This window comes from Uloborus diversus, chromosome 10 (genome assembly GCF_026930045.1).
Source record: "Uloborus diversus isolate 005 chromosome 10, Udiv.v.3.1, whole genome shotgun sequence".
In the NCBI taxonomy this organism is placed as follows: domain Eukaryota; kingdom Metazoa; phylum Arthropoda; class Arachnida; order Araneae; family Uloboridae; genus Uloborus; species Uloborus diversus.
In genome coordinates, this window is record NC_072740.1 from 135967126 (window position 1) to 135990088 (window position 22963).

Genomic DNA, 22963 nt, shown 5'->3' on the forward strand with positions numbered 1-22963 from the left:
AATATGTGGTTCTAATAAGAAAACTGCGAGCATCATGATAAAAAAAAGAAAAAAAAAAAACAATTTTGCTTCAAAATAATGCAACAAAATTGGTTACTTTTTCTTTACTTTCTCATGAAACATAGTTCGCACAACTTCTTTTTTTTCCAATGTTGGAATATTGGTTGGTGATGTCTCCTTCTTGCACATGGTATGAAAGATTATCTTATTCTTCATCTACTTCAATGTGAAACACAAAACCGACAAACTTTTCTCCTTCTTGCACCGATGTCTTCAAATATTAAACGGTAAAAAAAACTCTCATTATTTCTGGAACAATAATATCATTTTTTTTTTTAATTTGTCAGGTGTCTGCTATCAAGTGGCAAACTTCAATCGGATGTCAAGCGGCTGGTTTTCTAGGCGTCCTCAGCAGCGAGTTGTCAGTCTTCACGCTTTCCGTAATAACACTTGAACGAAATTATGCCATTACTCATGCCATGCACCTCAATAAACGCTTATCACTACGTCACGCTGGATACATAATGTTTGTCGGATGGACTTTCGCTTTAGCCATGGCTTCTTTGCCTTTGTTTGGGGTCAGTGACTATCGGAAGTTCGCAATTTGTCTGCCATTTGAAACTGAAGACGCTCTTTCTCTGAGTTATGTGGTTTTCCTCATCCTGATCAACGGTGTTGCTTTTCTCATCCTCATGGGTTGCTATCTCAAGATGTACTGTGCCATCCGTGGATCGCAAGCCTGGAACTCAAACGACTCGAGAATCGCTCGCCGTATGGCCCTTCTGGTGTTTACAGACTTCATTTGCTGGGCTCCAATAGCATTTTTTTCTTTAACGGCTGTGTGTGGTTTGCAGCTTATATCTCTAGAAGTACGTATTTCCCCTTCCTAGTACAGTTTTGAAATAGTTATTATTAAAAGTGCAGTTCGTCCGGTCTTCATTTTTTTTCCTTCATCAAAATGTATGAGATTATCTTCTTTTTTTTTCTATTTTAACGTAAAACCATTTATTTAAAAAAAAGAAGCTTTTTTTTTTTTTAAATTTAAGCATGTTAAATACCTTTACTTCTCAAGTGCTATGAATTCATGAAGTAATAGGCTTTTTACGATAGGGAATACGTCATGCAGTAATAGATAAACACAATTATGCTGCAAGACTAATTCTGAAATGAAATTCTCGAACGGATGAGAAAACATTTTAAGTACTTTTATTGGCCAGATGATTTATTGTTAAAATGAACCGGAATAAAAAATATTCTGTGTATTCAAAATATATCTTTCAGCATGAAAACGTCTCTAAGACCATATTAGTAGTTCAATATTAATTTGGGTAATGAATTTCATAATTTATGTTGATGAAGCAATATAAAGTCATAAATTAATGCATAAATCGTTTTTTTACCCTCGTTTTATATCACCATTAAGTAAAATTTATTTTAATCCCAACTTTTTCTCAGTTATTTTCCAACTTTCTTCACCCCGCATCTCCTCGTCCTAAAGCCCTCATCTGGGTTTTAAAAGTTAGTTCAAACAATCTGGTCACTATATTTTATTTATAATTGAAATGAATATTTCTCAAACTTCAAACTGTCAGCAAATGAGATGCGATTTTCTAAACTTTATTTTGGAAATTTGAGTATTTGTCTTTGCAGTTAACATATCATTATGTTAAAGCTTCGCCCATTGTATCGGAAGTACAATTAAACCAAAAAATTCGTTAGTTGCACTAAACTGATACATTAAAATATACTTGCAATCATATTAAATAAACCAGTGGGTCTGAACTTGGGGGGCACGCCCCCTAAGGAGGGTAGAAGAATTTCAAGGAAGACGTAAATGCTTTTAAAAAATAAAAGAAAATTTGAAATTAACAATAATTTGCACAATTTCATGATCTTGTGCAACTATTTTTGACAGAATCGACGTTTCATTGGTGTTTTTAGGAAAGTTTTCATTATATCTTTGAACCTAAATTTTCAGTATTGTTTTACTTAAAGTCAAAACATCGAGCAAAGCACTTGCGTAATCAGAGGTTACTTTGTCACAGTTAACAACGTAATATTAAAAAACTTATCAATGACAAAACGTGGCAAGATTCCCATTGCAAAAAAGACTGGTATTACATGCTAACTTCACCTAGATCCTACATTCTCAAATTAATTTGCATTTCGTTCTTTCATTCTTTGATTTCATGTGTTATAATAATATGTTCAAAATCAAGTTATGTGTAACAATATTAAATTTTGTGTTGCTTATTTATATTTTTATTTAATTATTAGCTTCAGTTATCCTGTCAGCTTTAGTTTCAAATATCCGTTTTCCGATTGCTCTACTGTGTTGACCTCACATGGTGTAGTGGTGTGAGTGGGAGGGAGGGGCGCGTAAGAACACGTTACTGTTCAAAGGAAATCGAAGAGCCTGAAAGATTGAGCACCCTTGAAACATACAACTAATTTTAATGACATTTTTTTTTTCTAGGAGGCCAAGGTGTTTGCTATATTTGTACTGCCACTCAACAGTTGCGCCAATCCTTTTTTATATGCAATATTTACGAAACAGTTTAAAAAAGACTGCATCCACATATGCAAGAGGATTGAAGAATCTCGAGTCACTCGTGGCATTGGTCGAGGAAGACACAGCTCCAACTTCTCAAATCGTCAAACTCCTGTTACAACAAATTCTGCAGCTGCTGCAGCGACTCCTGGTAGCGACAGCGAACCTCAACGGGCTCGCATGTTGTCTAGTAGCGTTTGTCGCTGCAGCAAGACGTCTTGGAAGCCTAAAGAACGAACTCGCAGTGGATGGAAGGAGTGGGCATTCAAATATGTCCTTTGTCGAGGAAAGGAATCTGAACGTAGCTCAGCGGATAGTTACACCTATGCCATTGCACAAATTCAAAAGAATAACGAAAAACGGAATAAGCACACTACTAGTATATCCAGCGAAAACTTTTCCTCAAGATCCGACAGTTGGAGACAAGGTAAAAGCACCACTTTGAGTTTCTGAGCAACCTACTTCATTAACTTCTTTGTTCATTAAAATCATTAACTTTTTAATTTTATTAAGTCTTCACGATGCGAGAAGGAAGCTGAGTTGGGGATTCCCAACTGGATTCCAATTGAAATCACCAGGAGTGATGTCAAACCCGTGAACAAGATTTGATAAAGGGGGGGGGGGGTTTAATGGTTTTCTAATCCCTGCCAGCATTGTCAGAAATACAAACCAGTGAGTCTTGGGTCAAATAGTTTATTTATGTTTAATTTCCACAATCATTTGTACAACAAGGGAGGGGGGGGTTAGAGGTTAACCCGCCACAGAATCCTTGATTTCAAGGAGGGAAACCAGTTTAGACAGGTAAAAAAATCCACTTTTATATGTCATAATATGTTAGTAAATCTATTTAGAAATATAGTGCCCAAGTTTCAGTGAAATTTTCCGATTTGTTCCGATGCTATGAACGCTTAGGTGACTGTGGATATTCGGAAATGTTCACAGCATTTCTTTTTTTTTTTTTTTTTCATGTGGTGGCATTCTAGCTCAAAGAGTTATTTACCAATCATTCTGAAAATTTGTGTGAATACTCTTTATTCAATTACAATCTATATGAACCTATAACTCTGGGATGATTTTATTAATAAAAAAAAAAAATTTTTTTTTTAATTCAAGGGTGAAAAAAGGGTAGAAAAGTATGACATTGTAATCAAACACTTAAAAACCTGCAATTTTCAACTTTTTTTGGTCACGATTAGGTTTATATTCCTAGTAAATATGTGTGTAACGAAAACGTAAAATTGTAATGATTACAGATAAAAATAGTAGTATAGATGGCTTCGGTAATGACCACCAGCAACAAGCTCTAATGGCGACTGCCCATAGACAGCAGCTTCTAACTCCACTACTTCTGGTGGAAATGACTGGAAATAATTACAAAGTGTACTTCAAAAGATGAATAAAATATCCTCTGAGTTTTAAAAAATTCTGGTTATTCCTTCCCTGTTAAAAAAAAAAAAAAAAATGCACGAAAAACACTAAAACTTGGCCTCCTAAATTGGTTTCCCCCTTAAACCATATTAATAATAACCAGTGTGATATTTTAAATAAATGTAAGGGTTAATTAAAGTGAAAAACAACGTAAATAAAGCACAAATATTGGAGTAGATACAGCATATAGCTGTTTCAAGGCTACAATGGAGCCTCTTCATCAGTGCAAAAAGCAAAGTCAGTTCTCTCGCAACTTTTGGTTGTGTTGGTGAGCTTTTTGCACTGATGAAGAGGCTCCATTGTAGCCTTGAAATAGCTATATGCTGTTTCTACTCCAATATTGTGCTTTATTTACGTTGTTTTTCACTTTAATCATATTGTAGCACAAAGCTTATATGATAATTTTTCATATACATGTAAGGGTTGTTACGACCCTCTCTCTCCCCAACCCAAGAAGGAACGTTGGCTACACTAGTAGTGCCCTCAATGATCAGTCTTTTTACAGCACCCTTCGATCAACATTTCCCTTTTTAACTCTTCACCATGTGAAAAACTGCAAAAATTATTTAAAATTGTGCCCAAATTCTTTTTATATAAGGGCATTTTGTATAATCAGACTAATGATTAATAAATTAAACAGGAAGGAGTTTAATGCTGATTCAAATTATAAATTACCCATTTCTTAAACACAAATGCTATGCATCTTCAAAGCTTCACCATTCTTTTCCTTTTATACTATGCCAGATTCATCATAACCTTTTTATAAGAAGCAATATTTCCGCAACAAATACTCTGTACTACAACTCAAATTCAAAATAATAGAATATCAGAACTGTTTGAACAAAACTTGTCCCTGAGTCGCGAAAAATGAACGCATGCGAATTAAAAAGACAAAACTAGTTATTCATGAATGGGAAAATCAATTGAAACAACTTTTCAGGTAATATTTTAACAATTTATGGATCATTAACACATTGGGAAATAGATAGATTTTTTATATGAGTCAAAAAATTAGAATAATCTATTCCTTTAATGTGAATTTTAAAAAGTAGCGAAAATATTTGCACACCTGTTACCCTATAGTTTGTCACAAGTATGGCGCTTGGCTTCCGGATAATTTTAAGCTCTTTTAAAAGCCTTTTATTGCTCAAAATGGGTCGTCAAGGTGATAAATAAGAAAAAAACAAAGTTACATACTGTATCATTTCTTAAAGGTCGAAAATAAAACTATCCAACTCAATTCAAATGAACGTTTTACAATTTATGGTATGTAAGATTTTAAAGGAACATAGAAGGACTGACCAACTAAAAAGTAACCGACGTATACGAGGTAGAAAAATTGTAACACCTGGCAGAGATGAACCCAAATTAAAAAAATATCGCCCAAAATAATCGTTGAAAAATGCTTCTTACGTCCATTAGTGTTGGACAGAATGTATAGTTCTCTTATCCACGCCAACTGCACCTGGAAGGTTGCATAAACTGCAGTTGCAATTGCGGATCTACGAAGTAAGACCACAGATAAATATGAAGCAGAAACGTGCACGACTCTCCTGGAACAAAGAGAAGCTCAAACAGGGGCAACAAGGTTGGAAAAGTATTATATTCAGTGATGAATATTTTTTTGAAATATCTGAACAAAAAAAGGTGTTCGAGTTTGACGAAAAGCGTATGAGAAATCTTGTGTAAGACGTTCTCTCCAATTTGACACATCCTTCTTGATTTGTGGGTGCATGGGGGCTGCTGGAATTGGGAAATTATATATATCTTAAAATAAAACAATGCTTGACTTCCGCTGTTTAACAATAATACTGCTTAATAATCCATCTGAGGCACAGCAGTTACACATTTAGTGACACATTTTATCTTTCAGTAAGATTCTACCCCGTGTCACATCTCTAAACCAACTCATAGATTTTAAACAAAAAGAGGAATTTTGGTATTAAACTGGTCAAGCAACTCTACCAATCGCAATACGATCAAGAATTTGTGGTACCGTCAAATCTAAATAAAGCGGTACGAGACCTGGTGCCCGCCAACAAAATTGAGTTCGTTGCCGCATTTGAGAGGGTATGGAAACAGTGTCAGAAACAATTAATGTAAACAGGTGGTAGAATCCTTGAGAGAAAGGATTAAAGCATTGAATCCAACAAAAAATGACGCATTCTTGTATTGATATTGTTTCTTTTGAAAGTGTTTTTCTCCCTTTAATTTGAATATTCTAATTTTTTGACTCAATGTAAATCTTCATCACTATAAACTTTTGGATTATTCTGTCTGAAATTATTTTTAATTGAGTATATTTGAAATGAAATGCACACTTTAAGGTCTAAGAAAGGTGGAAGGTTTATTTAAATACCTAATTTGCACTTATATTTGGTTAGAATAAACTATTTTCCAAAATGTGGGAAGTATTCTATTATTTTGAATTTGGGTTGTATTATCAAAACCTTTAGCGATTTCTCCGTGACTGGTTTTCCACTAAATGATTTCGACCGGTAAAGAGGGTACAGTCGTAAATTGTATCAAAACGTCTATCAGCTAAAACAGAGCACTCAACACAAACATTAACGTTTAAGTAAATTTAAGTTAAATGTATATTTTCTTCAATTTGCTTTTTTCCCCCTTCAATGGAAGCGATCAACCCCTTAAAATCCTCTCGATGGGCACGCCGTTGAATGATGTGTTGTGAATGATGAGTTTTTTCGATCAAAAAGCAAGAGGGGGAAAGATATTTTCATCCTTTTGCTCAATTGTATTGAGTATAAATGGGCTTTTCTGAATTCTGTTGCTATATTGATCTGGATTCTGCATTTAACAACTCCATCAGATATTTGAAACTGTCAATGTATTGTGTGTTTTTCGCCTACGTACTTTGGATAAGTAAGGTTGCTATAATATATTTGTATATTTGTCTATATTTAAAGTGAACATTTTTGACACTTGGTGATCCGCCATTTACAATAATATATAACGACATAAAACAAAACTTACGAATTTAAAGTGTTTCCAGCGCTGCTGAGAGCCAAGGCCTTGTCAATTTAGTCACCCCCCCCCCCATAAAACTTTTAACTATTCCAAGCTGAGTCACTAGTTTCTGACTGGGCTAACATGGCCTCTCGTCGGTTCTGAGTATCAGCAGCGCAAAATGCTGTGAACGTGCTGCTAAGCTCAAAATGTTCATTTTTCAATGAATAAGCTCATAAATATTATATTTATCTATAGGGTAAGTGACTAGTTATGGGCAGCCAACCAATAATGGGCATGTTTGTCTTGTATGGTCAATATCAAGTTTGTAATAGCTATTTCAGGGACAACGTTAGTGGACACTTAAAATGGCATCGTTTAAGAACACCGCCACCACATTTTTTACAAACATAAGTTTTTATCTTCAGTGTCATTTATCATTTTAATGCGTCTCAATCACTAAAATTTTTTTTTAAAATTACATTTTAGTTTTTGTAGGTTTTTTTTTTTTAAAAGGACCTGATATTGCTGGGTTTTTTTTAAACAGAGCGCAGTTATATTCGTACTTACTCATTCTTTAGCTTTTTTTTTCTCTTTTTTTTTATCATATAGGCATATTTTTGCCATTAATTATGTTACTTAAGATGCTTTCTAGCTAATGTGTCCTTAACCAGTCAAGTAAAAGTAAGTATTTCAGTTATGGGTACATATGACCATAATTGTTTTTTGGCAATTATTACGAAAATTATAATTCTTAATTGATGATAAAACATTAGTTGAATTTGGAAGACGATAAAAAAAAATATTCAGCAGTAGGAAAGTTCTCTTAATTTCATTTATTATTTATTTTTGTTGTTGTTGAGAGGAACCTTTCAAAAGCGATTTCTCAGTTATAAAATTCTTTTGTTTTAATGTTGCTCGAATTGGTAAGTTGAAAGTTGATAATATTGTAAGAAAAATAAATATCTTAATATCGTTGAATACTTTTGTGTGTATTTCCTGAAAATAATTAAATTCGGCTAGCATAATTATTGCTAGTTTTTAGTATGCCCATAACCAAGCGAGTGCGACTATACCTGGTCAAATCAGTGTATTCCAATTTATTTTTTAAAAAAAGGTATAAATCATCGTGGATCATTAATGAAATTTTCACAGCAATAAAAGTTAAATTTCCAAATTCAAACACCGCGAGAATTAGATTTTTCCATGAACTAGAATTGCCTCATCACAGTTCAACAACAATCCAAATTACAAAAGAAACCCTATACCATACCCATAACTAATCAATTACCCTATAATTTTAGAAATAAATTTAATAAAGTTAACGGAAATAGATTCCTTTTGCTCATTTTTGTTTTGAATGAGGAAGTTTGAATTATTACTGAAAAATCGTTTACTATACTCATAAAAGGATTAGACTTTAAGAAACAAGAGTGTACGCTTATACTTTTGCGGATGTTTGAAAAAATGACTTCTCTTGGGAAAATTTATAAATTCAAAGAGTAGGGGAGAGTGTTGTACCTTGGAAAACTTTTCATATTTTAATTTTTAACGTCGACTGTTTAAATCAAATTTAAAATCTAAAAGTCACATTAAAATATCCCAAAATATTTAATATTTTTTTTAAAATTCAGACAGTTTGAAAATAAAATATTGCCAGCCGTTTAAAGTAAAAAGTTCCAAACTGTCCCAAGGTACAACATCCTATTGTACCTTGAGACACATCCTCTTGTACTATGGGATGGGGTACTTCATGATTCAGGAAACAGCCATATACTTGAACCAGTTTTGAACCAAAAAACAAAACAAAAAATTTTTTTTTCATGGTAATGAATTACATCATAAATAATGAATTATGAATAATGAATTATTGTATTATTGTGTTTAACCTTCCACGTACGGCTCAGTTTTTATACTTTCCAGTCCTGAAAAACGGGTCGATTTTTTTTTTATATTTCTTAACCCTCCGCGTACGGCTCACACGATTTGAGCGGGTAATCAGTTTCGTTCCCGACTACAAGTCATATGAAAATCGTGGAAGTTAAAAAAAATCATTTGATGCTTATTTTCGCTGTTAGATGGCACTGCAGGGTTCAAGCATTTCTGTTCACTTGCTTCATTTTTTTTTCTTGTATATTTGTAAGTTTGCCATTCGTAGACTTAGAAGAACATCTTAACTATTAAGATCCATCCATATGTTGTACCTTAGAACCTGTCCTAAGGTACAATGTGTTTGGCTGTCCCAAGGTACAACACCACGTGGTTTAAGAAAGCCAAAATGGTGGTTGGTCACTCTGGACCATATTTGTTGCCTTTAGGGAAATAAATGTGAATCTGGGTCTGTTTCTGATCGATTAACCTCCCCCCCCCCCGCAATGCTTCAAAATTAATGTTATAAAAACGAAGTGTTTAGATGTTCTGTATATTATTACGAAGGGATTATCAGAGGTTCTTCCTTTTAATTTTTTTGAAATTGTAGTTTTAAAAACTCAATTTTCGTCGTTCTTAGGTGATGTAAAAGGGTTTGAGTGGGGGGGGGGGTGCTTCCCGAATGTTTTTTGAAATTGAATTCTTAAAAAAACAATTTTTGGTAAAGTTAGAGGCCCGGCAATTTTTCTTAATTGAAGCTGCAAAAACGCGATTTTAGACCATCTTCAATATTTAGACCATGATGGTATTTGGGGATCTTCTCAAATAAAAGACGTAAGGTTTTTTTTTTTTTTTTTTGGCCGGGGGGGGGGCATCTATGGCTTGGTAATTTGAAGGTGACACTTTCGAGTGTCACCTTTGGTTGAGTGGCGAGGCATATCCCTATCCGATTGACACTACGGACTTAGTCTTACCCGTTAATCTTACCCATCTTACACCGTTAAAATAAAAAGTATGAACTATTAATTCATACTCACGGAGTAGGAAGAAGGAGAGAAGTGTCCTACGGGTTTGCTAGAGTAAAAGTGGCAACGATTGTTCACTTTTTCCAGAGAGCGCTGTCGGCGAGCCGCTCCCGACAATCGCAGCATATCAATGTAAATGATGCTAAGTTTCTCATTTTTTTAGAGGTAGCTATTAAAGCAAAAAAAGAAACAAACTACTGGAAATTGCTTGTAACAAGGGACCAATATAGTGGACGATGTACGGCTTTCGTCCACAGGAAGTTAGCGCAGTATTTTGATGGAAAAATTTATTTAATTTTTCATCACCTACTTGCCGAATTCGTCTGCTATTAATATTGCGCTGTGCGATGTTTTATTTATTACGATTTGGAATTTTTCTATTCCTGTAAATAATTGACAAAATGAGAAGGTAGTACAATTATTTACGTAAATACATTTTTTTTAATTAGTTGTAAATTTCGTGACATGTTTCGAGAACTAATTAAAGCGAAATAATTTTTTGCTTTCACGACCTTTAACAGATAAAAATGAATGTTAATGTTCTATTTACTTAACTTCAAGCTGATATTGATTATAATAATTTTATTCATGTATTTACTCACTGCTTAGACATAATTGTTATTATTGTTTTTTATTATTATTGCATTTTTTTCTACAACCAAATCGAAAAAAAATCTGGAAACCTTTTTCATTTAAAAAATACATATACAATAAGAGTAAATTTTCGAAAACTTGATTAATTTCAACAGAAAACCCCACAAATATCTCAAAAAAGCGTTCCAATGTATAATTTTTTTAATGAATAAGGTTTCTCGATTTTTTTTTCCATTTGGTTGTCGAAATAAATGCAATAGTAAAAAAAATAATGATAACAATTCTATTTAAGCAGTGAGTAAATACATGAATAAAATTATTATAATCAATATCAGCTTGAAGTTAAGTAAATAGAACATTAACATTTATTTTTATCTGTTAAAGGTCGTGAAAGAAAAAATTATTTCGCTTTAATTAGTTCTCGAAACCTGTCACGAAATTTACAGCTAATTAGAAAATATATTTACGTAATTAATTCTACTATATTCTCATTTCGTCCATTATTTACAGGAATAGAAACATTCCAACTCGTCAAAAATAAAACATTGCAGAGCGCAATATTAATAGCAGTCGAATTCGGCAAGTTGGTGATAAAAAATAAAATTAATTTTTTCCATCAAAATACTGTGCAAACTTCCGGTGGACGAAAGCCGTACATCGTCCACTATATTAGCCTCTTATAACCAATTTCGAGTAGTTATTTTCATTTTTTGTTTTAATAGCGGCCTCTAAAAAAATGAGAAACTTAGCATCATTTACATTGATCTGCTGCGATTGACGGGAGCGGTTCGCCGACAGCGCCCTCTAAAAAAGTGAACAATCGTTGCCACTTCTAAATAGGGAAGATTCATCTCCTCCCTTCTACTTCCCTGTTCATACTAAATATATCTCAAGATGGTGGTGGTACACTCATCAGTTTTGTGTTAAAAAATAAATCAAATTTAAAGAAGACCTTAAAAACATAATGAACTAATGACACATTTTCCTCCGGTTTTCCAAATACCCAAAAATGGGAAGATGACAAATGGTTGATTTTGGAATACAGTGCATATCAAAATGTTCAATTTTATTTTTTCGGTTGGAGATTAACCCCCCCCCCCCCCTATTTGGAACATTTTTGATCGGTAGAGCTCGGCACCTTTTTGACTCTGGCGCCGTCGTGCCCCGCACGACCTTGCACATAGGGACGGCGCGGCTTTGGCGACGACAACATTAAAAGCACTTTTTTCTGTTTGTCTTTAAAAATCATGGTTTAAAATTTTTTATGCAAATTTAATAAAAAGAATTATAGGTTTTAATGTAATCCAACTGTTTTTTTTTTATTTTTAATTTCAGTACGATGTCTTTTTAGTTTTGTCTGTTTAATTTTCAGTTGAATTTCGATAAGTTATGTACATTAATAATTTTGAAGCTTCTGTCTCACAAAAATATGAAATAGAGAAAATAATACTTTGAACTACTTTTTTCGAGGGACGATAGACGATAGCACGCGATTTTTATCTTTTCTTTCAGCAGATCATGTATTTTCTGATTAAAAAAAAAATAAAAAAAGAAATTTATGATTTGCCTGCAAAACTCAGTTTTACTAGTTATTTCATAGCCACATACCATCGTTTTACGCGGGGGTAACGTTCCACGGAAATGCCGCGTAAATTGAGACTTAGTAATAGTGTTAACATAAGGGTTAGGCTCCGTAGATGAAAAAAAAATCCATTTTAGTGATAGATTGATATATATAACAAGTTTAATGTGTACTTATTCCAATACATAGCACAACGTTCCTAAGGAAAACATGAATTAACTTAGTTTTTATTAAAAAGAGTTGTTTTGGCATACAATAAAAAAAAAATCTCTGTAGTTCTTTGTGGTTCATTAACGCTTCTATAATCACTCGCTTAATTTCTATGACGAGATCTTCCTTCACTAATAAACCAGATCATTTGCCATTGTCTAGGAGTGGCTCAAAATTTTCAGTGTGAAAGCTTTTGGTTTTGTGTCACAAATGTCCTCATTGGTTTGGTTCTCCCTTTGTCACTTCTCAAAGTTCTTCCTAAATTGTGCGAGTTTAATAACTTTACTTCTGGAAAAAAAGCTCTGGAACCAATCGCAAAAAATGTTACTAGTTGCCCAAGCTCGCTTGTTAGCACGTCAAAATGCAGTTTATTCAGGGTCTGGTTACTGAATAGACCAACTAGGCCGTGCCCCCAAATAGATATTTTATTTAACCAGTAGCTGAAACTGTTTTCGCCAATGGCTAACATTGAAAGAGCTGACTACACAGGGGTCCCGAAAAAGCATATGGCCTAGGGCCCCCTTACAGTTTGGTAAGACCTCATTTGGAGTATGGAAAGGGTTCAAAGGTGAGCTACAAGGCTAATAAATGGACTTTCTCACTTAGACTATGATTCCAGGCTTAGAAGGCTAAAAATGTACAGTCTTGAGCAAAGAAGAGACCGAGGGGACATGATTCAGTTATTTAAATTTATTAAAATGAAAGATGTTACGGGGCTGAAGTTTAGCACTGAAAACAGGACAAGGGGTCATTGTTTTAAGCTATTTAAATCTCTGGCTAACATGGATATTAGGAAAAATTATTATTATAGCAGGGTAGTGGAACCTTGGAACAGTTTACCGGAAGAGGTGGTAATGAGCAAGGGAGTAGATAGTTTTAAGAGGGCCATTGATCTTCACTGGGGATTGTAAATTGACTAGGACCAATCTAGCTGGGCCCAGAGCCTGTTGCTGGTCGTCACTTTTGTATTTGTATTTGTATCTTAATTGGGCCCTGAGTTAATTACTTTTTTTCTACGATCTTAGGAGTTGGGATTTTCAAAGATTGGAAAATTTAATCTGTTTGCAATGCCACTTCCACGTAAAATCGAAACTCATCCGCGTAAAATAAAATAAAAGTGTCAAATCATACACCGCGTGTATGGACACCGCGTAAAATAAACCCGCCTGAAACGAGGATCTGCTGTATTTCCTATCACTTGGGGGACACTAGAAATAGCTGACATGTGGCGCCATCAATTGGAACTTATTGGTTATATTTGTATTGTTTTCGGGGCAAAAATGTTTTCTTTTTTGTATAAATTTTCGACTTTAGAAAAAAATCAATGGAAAAGTCTTAAATTGGGGAAAAAACCCGCTTATTGAAGAAAAACTATCTACAGAGGATGGTTTTACTGCATGAAAGACATTTACTTTCGTTTCGTTTTTTACATTCGTTATTTCAAAGCTTTCATATTTATGCTTCATGCGAAAACATAAATATCAGAAAATAAATCAAATCTGGATTTGTAGCTCGGTTTATTATAAAACAAAATGCGAATTCTTATGTAAAACTAAACTGAGGATAAGCACAGGGGCCTTTTTCTATTTGTGCAATTATTTCATTTTCATTAATGTATTAAACAATTAACAATAACTACATCTTTTAGCAATTAGATGAAATCTGTTAGGCTGCTAAATATGTAAACTATTTGCTTTCAACTAATCACACGGACCATAAGCTCTTAATTTAGTTCGTTTTTTTTTTTAGCATCTTTAATTTGAAGATTTTTTTTCTTTTGAAAATGCAATTTCTTCCTATGGACGTTCTTATAAAGAAGTATCAATCCTTAATGCCTTATAAAGAAAGCGGAAAATTTTAATCCATTAAAGAACTTCTTCTTAGATGATTTTAAATCTCAAATTTAAGAGAAATGGTACATTTCTAGACCGTGGGTCTATTTTTCGTCATTAGCCGACACCAGTGGTGGTGATTCGGGGGACCCCCCCCCCCCTTTTTTTATGGTTCATTTATTTATTTATTCAATTTTCCAATTTAAAAACCAAAATTGGACATTATAAAAAAACAGAAGGGTCAAAGCTTTTAGATTATAATTATTTGTTTTACTTTGTATATGTGTTTACGAAACATTACTTAGCACAAGCAGTAATTTTCAGTTTATGTATTCATTGTTTAGATATTAGTAAACAAATTGTTTAACTAAAACAAGCCAATGAATTATTGAAATTATTACCAAGTGTGTGTAACATCTCAAAATAATTTGGGGTAAATAATGTAAGGTTATTGTGCTAAATTTGCATCAATTACCACCCTAAAAACCTGCCTTAGCAAAATTTTGTACTTTTTCTCCCATTTATTTTTGCTGCCGCGAAACATTTTTTGACGTTTAGCTGTCGTTCCCTACCCCCCTCCTCTCCCCCCCCCCTTTTTAGTCCCAATCGTCGCCTCTGGCCGACACGATAAACTTTAAAATGAGGGGTAAGTCATTGAATTTGATAAAGGAATAAGGAAGATTTCATGGACCGACAGAAAAAGACTAGAGAAATTACATGATTTCAATTTATTTTAAACAAAAGCGTTCTAAAAGAACTAATTCAAAGAGTATTTATACTATAACTTATTGCATTCTCTATCTAACTTTTTTTTTAAATACGTTTTTGACGAAAATTTAATAATTGATTTGAATTTTGTGTTCATGAATTTAGGTGAATTAGATAGAAATGAGAATAAAGCCATACTATAAAATAATACTCAATTAAAAATTATATATGCAATATCATTTTATTCAACATTGTTTTGTCGACTGCCGGATGAAAAAAATAAGTTTTGGAGGAAATGAGTTTCGGAGATTTTAGAATAAAAAGAAAAATCAAATAATTATTTTCAAACAAGGAGTTTGAATTTACGTAAAAAAAGTCTAAAAACACAGGAACTATGTATTAGACTTCAAATTGAACTATGTATTAGAAATACTTTCAATTTGAACTATGTATTAGAATTCAAATAATGGCATTTATCACGTAAGTGCAATTACACTTCTATTAAAATTCTAAAAAATCCTTAATATTTTCCTTTTTTTTCCATTTGCACAGTAATTTTTTTATTCCCACTGTTGTTCATTGTTCATATCTACGAGATAGCTCCAAAAGTAACTTATTCTTCAAGAAATTAAATAAATAATTAAAATTATACCATGAGCTCTGAAGATCTTACTGTTGTAGTTTATTCAAAAGTAAATAAATACCCTAAACTCATTGAGAGATCTGTTAATGTTACTATCTTATTTTTATATATTCTTTTAGGTAATATACCACTAAGATTAATGGACCAAGAAACAAGACAAGGCTCTTGGCGCAAAACTTCAGAAGATTCTAATATGTCTTGCAGTCGACAAGACTCTTCTACCTCAACATTTCATATGTCACGTTCAAGTTTTAGCAGTGATAGCTCATCACAACCACGCTCCACAAGACCACTGCTGGGAAATACAATTCTTAATAACAGGGAGTCCTTTCGAATTGGACGTGAAAAACCAAAATTGTGTCGACAAAGTGCTGTTACGGATGACAAATCTCAAAGCCTTAACAGGCATGAGCTTAATCGCAAACTACCAAAAGAAAAGACTATTGAAGGACTGTGTCCTGTCTGTGCCAGAAAGGAAGGTTTTAAGAGCAAAGAATTGGAGGAAAAATTTGCCTGTTTTTACAATCGCCTAGTCGAGAGTAGCTACGGAGAAAGTAGCGATACATTTTCTTCAAAAGAGGACCAGATTGTACTGTCAAGTGAAGGACATTCTGCAGAAACAAAGGCTGAAACAAGTAATGAATCACCAGTACCAAAACCAGTTTCGTCATCAATTCAAAACCCACGAATTGAAATAAATCCAATAACTGAAGACAAGTCTGTAACAATCCTGATGAATGCCGCCGTTAAGGAATCTTCTAATTGCGAAACAGACCAGAAATCACGTTATCATCTCGATACCATTGAGCAGGGAAAAGAAAAGAGTCAAAGTTTAATAAATATCAGCGCAAAGATTAGCTCGGAAGGGACTAAGAAAGCTTCCTCGGATAATTCTTTGACTAAACTTTCACTGAGCACCTTACCAGCCATATTTAAGTCACTGACTAACAGAGGAGCGTCAGTTGAGAAAAATGTAGCTTGTGTTACAGCAAAAACTATGACTGCTTTAAGATCCTCCAAAAGTGAAAATGTTGTGAAGGACTGTGCGAATATTGAAAAGGAGCAAACTTTTGCGAGCAATAGTTTTTTAACAAGAAGAAGCGAAAGTTCAAACAATGAAAGTCTGCATAGTGGTTTGCTTACAGCAAACGTTTCAAAAGAGAGTGACATGAAGGCTTCATCCTCTTCACCAAATATCAGAGTAAAATCCTATGAAACGTCTCCTTTGATAGACCACGATGAGTAATTTATTTTATTGGGAAAATGTTTCTTTGTGTAGCTAGTCTTTTCATTTCTCGTTCGCAAGTTCCTGTAAATTATAAATTTTGGAATTTTATCATAAAGCTTCGAATATTATTTTCCCAAAGCTTATATGTTTAAAAATGATCCGTGCCAAATTAAAGTGTTCATTTTAAGTTACGAAAATGTCATCTAAGTCACAAAATACCGAATGAATGTGAAAACTGCCACTTAAATCTGTGGCGAATCTTTGAATTTTAAAACATAACTTCTTCCTTACACTTAAACAAATGTTATATATGTGAACTTTCCTTTTCATCTCTTTAATGTGACCACTGACTAAATCTTCCAAAATCATGTTAGTATGTATTTGTAAACCAGCAATATAATGTTTTTTTCTGTATTTGAAAGAAATTGAGGAATACAAAGTTAGTCTTAAAATATCCTCAAAAGCCAAGATATCTGTGATAAAAACTATTTTATTTTCATTTTTATTATTTGCATAAGTCACATCCTTTGTTGCAAAATAAATATGATGAAATATTTGTTGTGTGATATAACTGTACTGTATGCATCCCAACAACAACAAATTGTAGTTCTTATTCTACAGGGAAGTTTGAGTTCTTGCATTTTAGAGGGTAAAACATTAATATTAACTACTAAAACATGAACACAGAATATGTTTACTTAAAACTGGAATTTATTTATTTATTATTATTTTATTTGTTATTTTTATTTTATTTATTTATTTTTGAAAAACGAGGTAATGCTAGGCAATTTTTACGAAACTACCCTTTAGATAAAATATTGCGCAGAATCAGTTAAGGGAAAATAGAAACAAACTTTATTATACACTTGTGGTGATTTTTGAAACTAAACTAGGTGATTGCAAACTAGGTATAATGCAGCTCTGGTTAGTTGAGCTATGTGACAATGTTTACATGCTTTTGGGACGCACTGGCGCAACGAGAAAATAGTTTGGGGGGGGGCACCTTAAAACTTTCCCCGTTTTAAAGTCTCTTCCCACCCCAATAATTTCTGAACGGCAAGGTAGTAGTTTCCATGTGCTTCGCAATGAATCCGATTACAGCGCCATTTGGCGGCAAACTTCAGAGTTAGTGTTATTATTTCAGAAACTGATAAAGATACCAATTTCACGCCAACGATTTCATCGCTTGCATATGGCAGCAGAAGAGGGTCCCTCAAATGGCCAAATGTTTTTTTTTGCCAATGGCAAAAATGTAAAGTTTGAATACTGGGAGCCCCTAAAAAGGGTTAGTCTAGGGCTTCCCAATATCTTAATCTTGCCCTGACATTTAACATACTTTTCTTTTGAACAAAATATTATTAATGTGTTGTAGCTGCTTCTTAAAATTTCCAGTGGTGGAGGTTGAAAACCTGATGCAAGAAGATAATCCAACAACGCAGGGAAAAAAACTGGAGTCTTAACATCTTCATCTCAACAAGCTTAGGAATGAACTAAAAAACTTAACTTACTCTACATCCGCACAAAGTCATTTAACTTCAGATTGACGTCTTCCTTCTTCCAGTCTCCGAATAGAAATTCTACAAACTGAGACGATATGAGCCAGAATGTATGACGTCAATCCGAAGCGGAATGCTACCGATACTTTCTGGGATGGGGAACTCAAGTTTTTTTTTAAGTGCAGAGAAAAATTATGAAATGCTTATTAAAATTAGAAAAATGAAATATTATGGGTTACAAGACACTAAAGTAAAATTAAAATTAGTGACTGCAATTGCTATTATGATAATGAGCAAAAGATTTTTTTTATTCTAATTGTGTTGAAGCATAAGTTCTATTACTTTGATTCACAATTTTGTTTCCAATCAAGTTTGTCTAGCTCGGAGGAGGGGGGGAGGGTAGCATATCGCACATACGCCTTGTACTGTACAACCAACACTCATGCACATACGTTAAATGTCATTATTCATGCACAGTTACAACTAAACTGCACAATAGTGCCGTGGGCAGGTAAACGGCAGTATCTGCAGAGTTTTCGAGACATTTGAAGAAACGTGTTTTGGATTCAACACTAACAGTATGGAAATGTTGGAGTTAGGCGTTTTTTCCGCGGTTTTTTTTTTAGTGGAACCAAATAAGCAAGGTTGTACAATAAAGCTAACGTATAACAGATAACAAAAATACAAACAAATGAAAATTTGCAGATACTGCCCTTTATCTGCCCACCTGTAAAATACTGTATATATGTTGCAGCTAAAGTAAACTTGTCAATTCATGCTCATTCTGGCATAGTGACAACTCAACTCTGCACTACGACCATGTATACAGTGGTACCAGATTATATACGGGGCCTCCTAGTGATACTGCCAGGAAAATGCTAAATCCTCACCTTCCACCCCTTATGGGGGTAATTGACCAGATCTGTACGCGATCAGCGGTTTTGGGGTGGTAAATAAAGTAGGAGATGGGCGCCACTGAGCCAAATTTTACATTTGATTCCCCAGCGTGTAGAACCGTAATTTCTTTTAAACAGTTCCATTGGGTAAGAGCGTTCCCGCACCGTTTTACCCAAGAGGGGTTGATACGGTGTGCTCACCCCCTTACGGGGTCTTAGTACTTTTTTCTGCGTTGACGAGCTTGCGAAAACGGCTCGGTTTTCAAAAAATAAAAATAAAAAATCTGATCAAGGAAACATTTTGATAAGACGCTGAATCACTGCAGTAGGCAGTATCTAGTCTCCATGTCGTAAGGTGCAAGTATATGCTATACATGCCAACATGCAGGGATAATAACTCAACTTTACTCCAGTAAAGAATATATGTCTAACAAACTTGGCAAGTAATGGGCAGTTTGTCGCCAACAAGTCGCCGTAGGTGTCGAACGGAGGTTGGAAAAGCAAAGTAGAGCAGGGGACAGAGCTGCATAGTATGATTTGGGGCAAAGTTGCCACTGTCCCTTAAAGGCTGACATATGTAACGTTTATGATGTGGTACCACCATATACATGGTACTACAATGGGCGCCGATTCGTTGAATCAGTGATTAATTGAATCAGCCGCTTTAATGAATCAAGTTGACAAGAACAGAACAGAATCCAGCTTTATTGAACTTGCCGCTTTATTGAATCAGCCGCTTTAAGAAATCAAAAACTGCTTAGCACAAACGTGATCCATATAAGTGGCGGCCACAATATAAGAATAAAACTGAGTAGTCAGTTTTCCTGAATGGGTACTATATAACGTATAATTTGTTCCTAGTGGTGTACGCAGAATTTTCGCAAAGAGGAGGTTCAAACCGCTGATTGGCTCAACGGACCGCCCACTAAGCTCAACTGATCGCTGATTGGCTCAGAAGACCGCCAACTAAGCTGAACGGACCTCCTACTAAATTCAACTGACCATTGATTGGCTCTAAGGTACACCTATTAAGCTCAACTGACCGTTGATTGTCTCCACTGGCCGCCCACTAAGCTCAACTGACCATTGATTGGCTCAACGGACCGCCAACTAAGCTCAACTGATAATTTATTGGCAACAACGGAAGGCAAACTAAGCTCTACGAACCTCCCAGTAAGCTCAACTGACCGATGATTGGCTCAACAGACCGCCCCACCTAGATCAACTGATCGTTGATTTGGCTCAACGGGCCACCCACTAAGCTCCATTGGTCTACGATTGACTCAACCGGCCGCACAATTAGCTTCTTTGACCGCTGACTGGCTCAAAAGGCTGCCCAGTAAGTTCAACTGATTGTTGATTGGCTCCACTGGCAGCCGACAAAGGTCAACTGAGTGGTGCACTAAGATCAACGCACTGCTCGCTCAGCTCAACTGAGCGTTGATCGGAGCATCAGACTGACGACTAAGCTCAACTGACCTCCAACAAAGCTACACTGATCGTTGATTGGCTCAACGGACCACCCCACAACGCTCAACTGACCGCTTATTGGCTGAACGGACCGCCCACTAAGCTCAACTAATTGTTGATTGGCTCAACGGAACGCCAACTAAGCTCAACCGAACCCTCCCACTAAGTTGAACTGACTGTTGATTGGCTCAACCGAACAGCCCTCTAAGCTCAACGGATCGCCGATTAACTACATAAGGGGCGGGTAAGCGGCTGCTGTCCTCCCGCAAATTTTCGAAATTGAAATTTTAAAAATGTCATTTTAAGTTACCTTTAGTGATCTTAAATGGAATCACACGACTTCAGCAATCATGAAAAAAAGTTCAGAACTGTCGCATTCGAAAGAACACATTTAGACATTTTTTCGACACATTAACTGTGTGCCCTTGTCCCCTCGTTTTCGAGATATGAGGTCTGAAAGTCTGTCGAAATCACACCCTTATGAAAATGGTCTATAGAATTCTATAAAAAAAATTCTTTAGAAAAACCAATATAGAGTCTTGTAGTATTATGGCCCAATTTTCTATAGAATTCTATAGTGAAAAATTCTATAGGTTTCTATAAAATTAGTTCTATAGAATTCTATATACTTCTTATAGAATTCTATAGAGTTATTTTTATGGAATCCTATAGAAATGTCCTATAGAAAATTGGGTCATGATTCAATAAAACTCTATACAAGTCATAGATCTTCTATAGATCTTTTTATAGAGCCTCTATAGATCTTCCTATACAACCTTTAGATCCTATTAAGAGTCTCATAAAACACAATGACAGTGCTTTACATAATTAATATACGTTTGACGAAACCAAATTATGCCTAGAAATATCAGGTGCAGCAATTTATTACAACGATTGCACATTATTGTTAGATAAAGATACTTCATAACACTGAACAGTGGTACCATTTTTGAGTGCTAATTAAATATTAAAACCCCTATCAGTATAAAAAAAACAATGTTAACACGTCCAAACGGTTATTGTTACTTACATAATAAATTTATAATGCAAAAATCACTAGTAAATTAATGTCATTACTCAGTCATGAGCTTTATTTATTTAGTAAAATCAAATGCTATTTCCGATGTATAATAAAGTTCATTCTGGATTTAAAATTCAAGTTTTGTTTTATAACTACTATTTATAAGTTTTTTTTCATTCCCAATTTGTTTAAAAAACAATAAAAATATAAATATTACAATACAACACAAAAATAATACATACTTTCTATTTGCGGGCTATTAACTATCCATTTCTTTTTTCTTTCTGCATCTGCTGGAAATCTGAAGAACTGAAATCCTTTTTTGGAGCTTTTTTGCACGATTAACAGCCGAACAACCACCTATTTGACTAAATTCAAACACATGGTAAAGAAATGTAAAGCAGCACTTCAGGCCCGTGTCCAGATTTTCAAAAAGGGAGGGGTTTTAAAGCTTCTAAATGTTTACTAGAGCAAAGTGGGGGGGGGGGGGGATTTCAATCCCTCACAGACTTCAGGTTTTTTACTTAAAATGCCTTGTTCGTTTCTTGAAAAAAAAAAAAAAAAAAACTTATGTTTTTTTTAAAAATTAAATTCGTTTACTATGCGGCCATATTGCGATTTGTAGTGATACAGATGTTGCGATTGTGTGCAAACAGATTATTTCATAATGCAGCATGTATATCAGGTTTTATGTTCTAAAATAATGCTTGATAAACGAAGCAATAAAAAGCTTATTTCAGACGCAAATTACACTGTAAATATTCTTCAACAATAGTTTTTCCAGAATTTTATTCCAGTTGTGTAAAGCTCTAAACGTCGTAAATTGAAGAAAAACTTCAGAGAAAAAGTTTTTTTTTCTTCATTTAGTTTATTATTTTAGCCCCAATGGGAGGGGTTTAACCCCTAAAAACCCTCCCCTTTGAACACGGCCCTGTTTCTAACGAATTCGGCAAGGTTCAGCCCATTTTTCAGCCGGCGCTTAGACGATCGCACGTGCAAGATGGACGACTATCGTCGTTCGGGGCAGAAAAGGGAAAACAGACTGGCGCATGCGCAAAGGGATTGAGAGAAATATTGCTGGCAAAACTCTCGCGACAAAAAACGGAGTTGCATCTTGGAATTTTGATTATTTTATTTACTAAACAATGACAAAGATTTGTACGATTTCCCACACACTTAGAATTAATTTCAATGTTTAGAAGTTTTATTTTTACTATAAAATAACTTAAACATTGTAAATAATAAATAATTTTTTTCTTTTATTAGTATATATTTTTATTTTAATTAAGTTTGATTTTTTTCCATCGGGGGGAACTTATGACAGAATGCAAAAATATCATCATTAAAGACCATACTACAATCCGTCATTGTAATAAAAAAATATGACCTTAACAAATAATTAATTGTTAAAATAATTATTCTTAAAATTAAATAGATTACTTA

At 34.3% G+C, this 22963-nt stretch overlaps 1 protein-coding gene across 1 annotated transcript in view; it reads left to right on the top strand.

Moving 5' to 3' along the window:
* The window catches only part of LOC129231195 (leucine-rich repeat-containing G-protein coupled receptor 5-like), a gene marked incomplete in the record, with an annotated part of 122887 nt that extends 105729 nt beyond the window's left edge, over window positions 1-17158 (top strand). The window contains 1 exon segment of the mRNA XM_054865443.1: window positions 15529-17158. Coding sequence (XP_054721418.1) covers window positions 15529-16655 — 1127 coding nt within the window.
* Between the last annotated feature and the right edge of the window lie 5805 nt (window positions 17159-22963).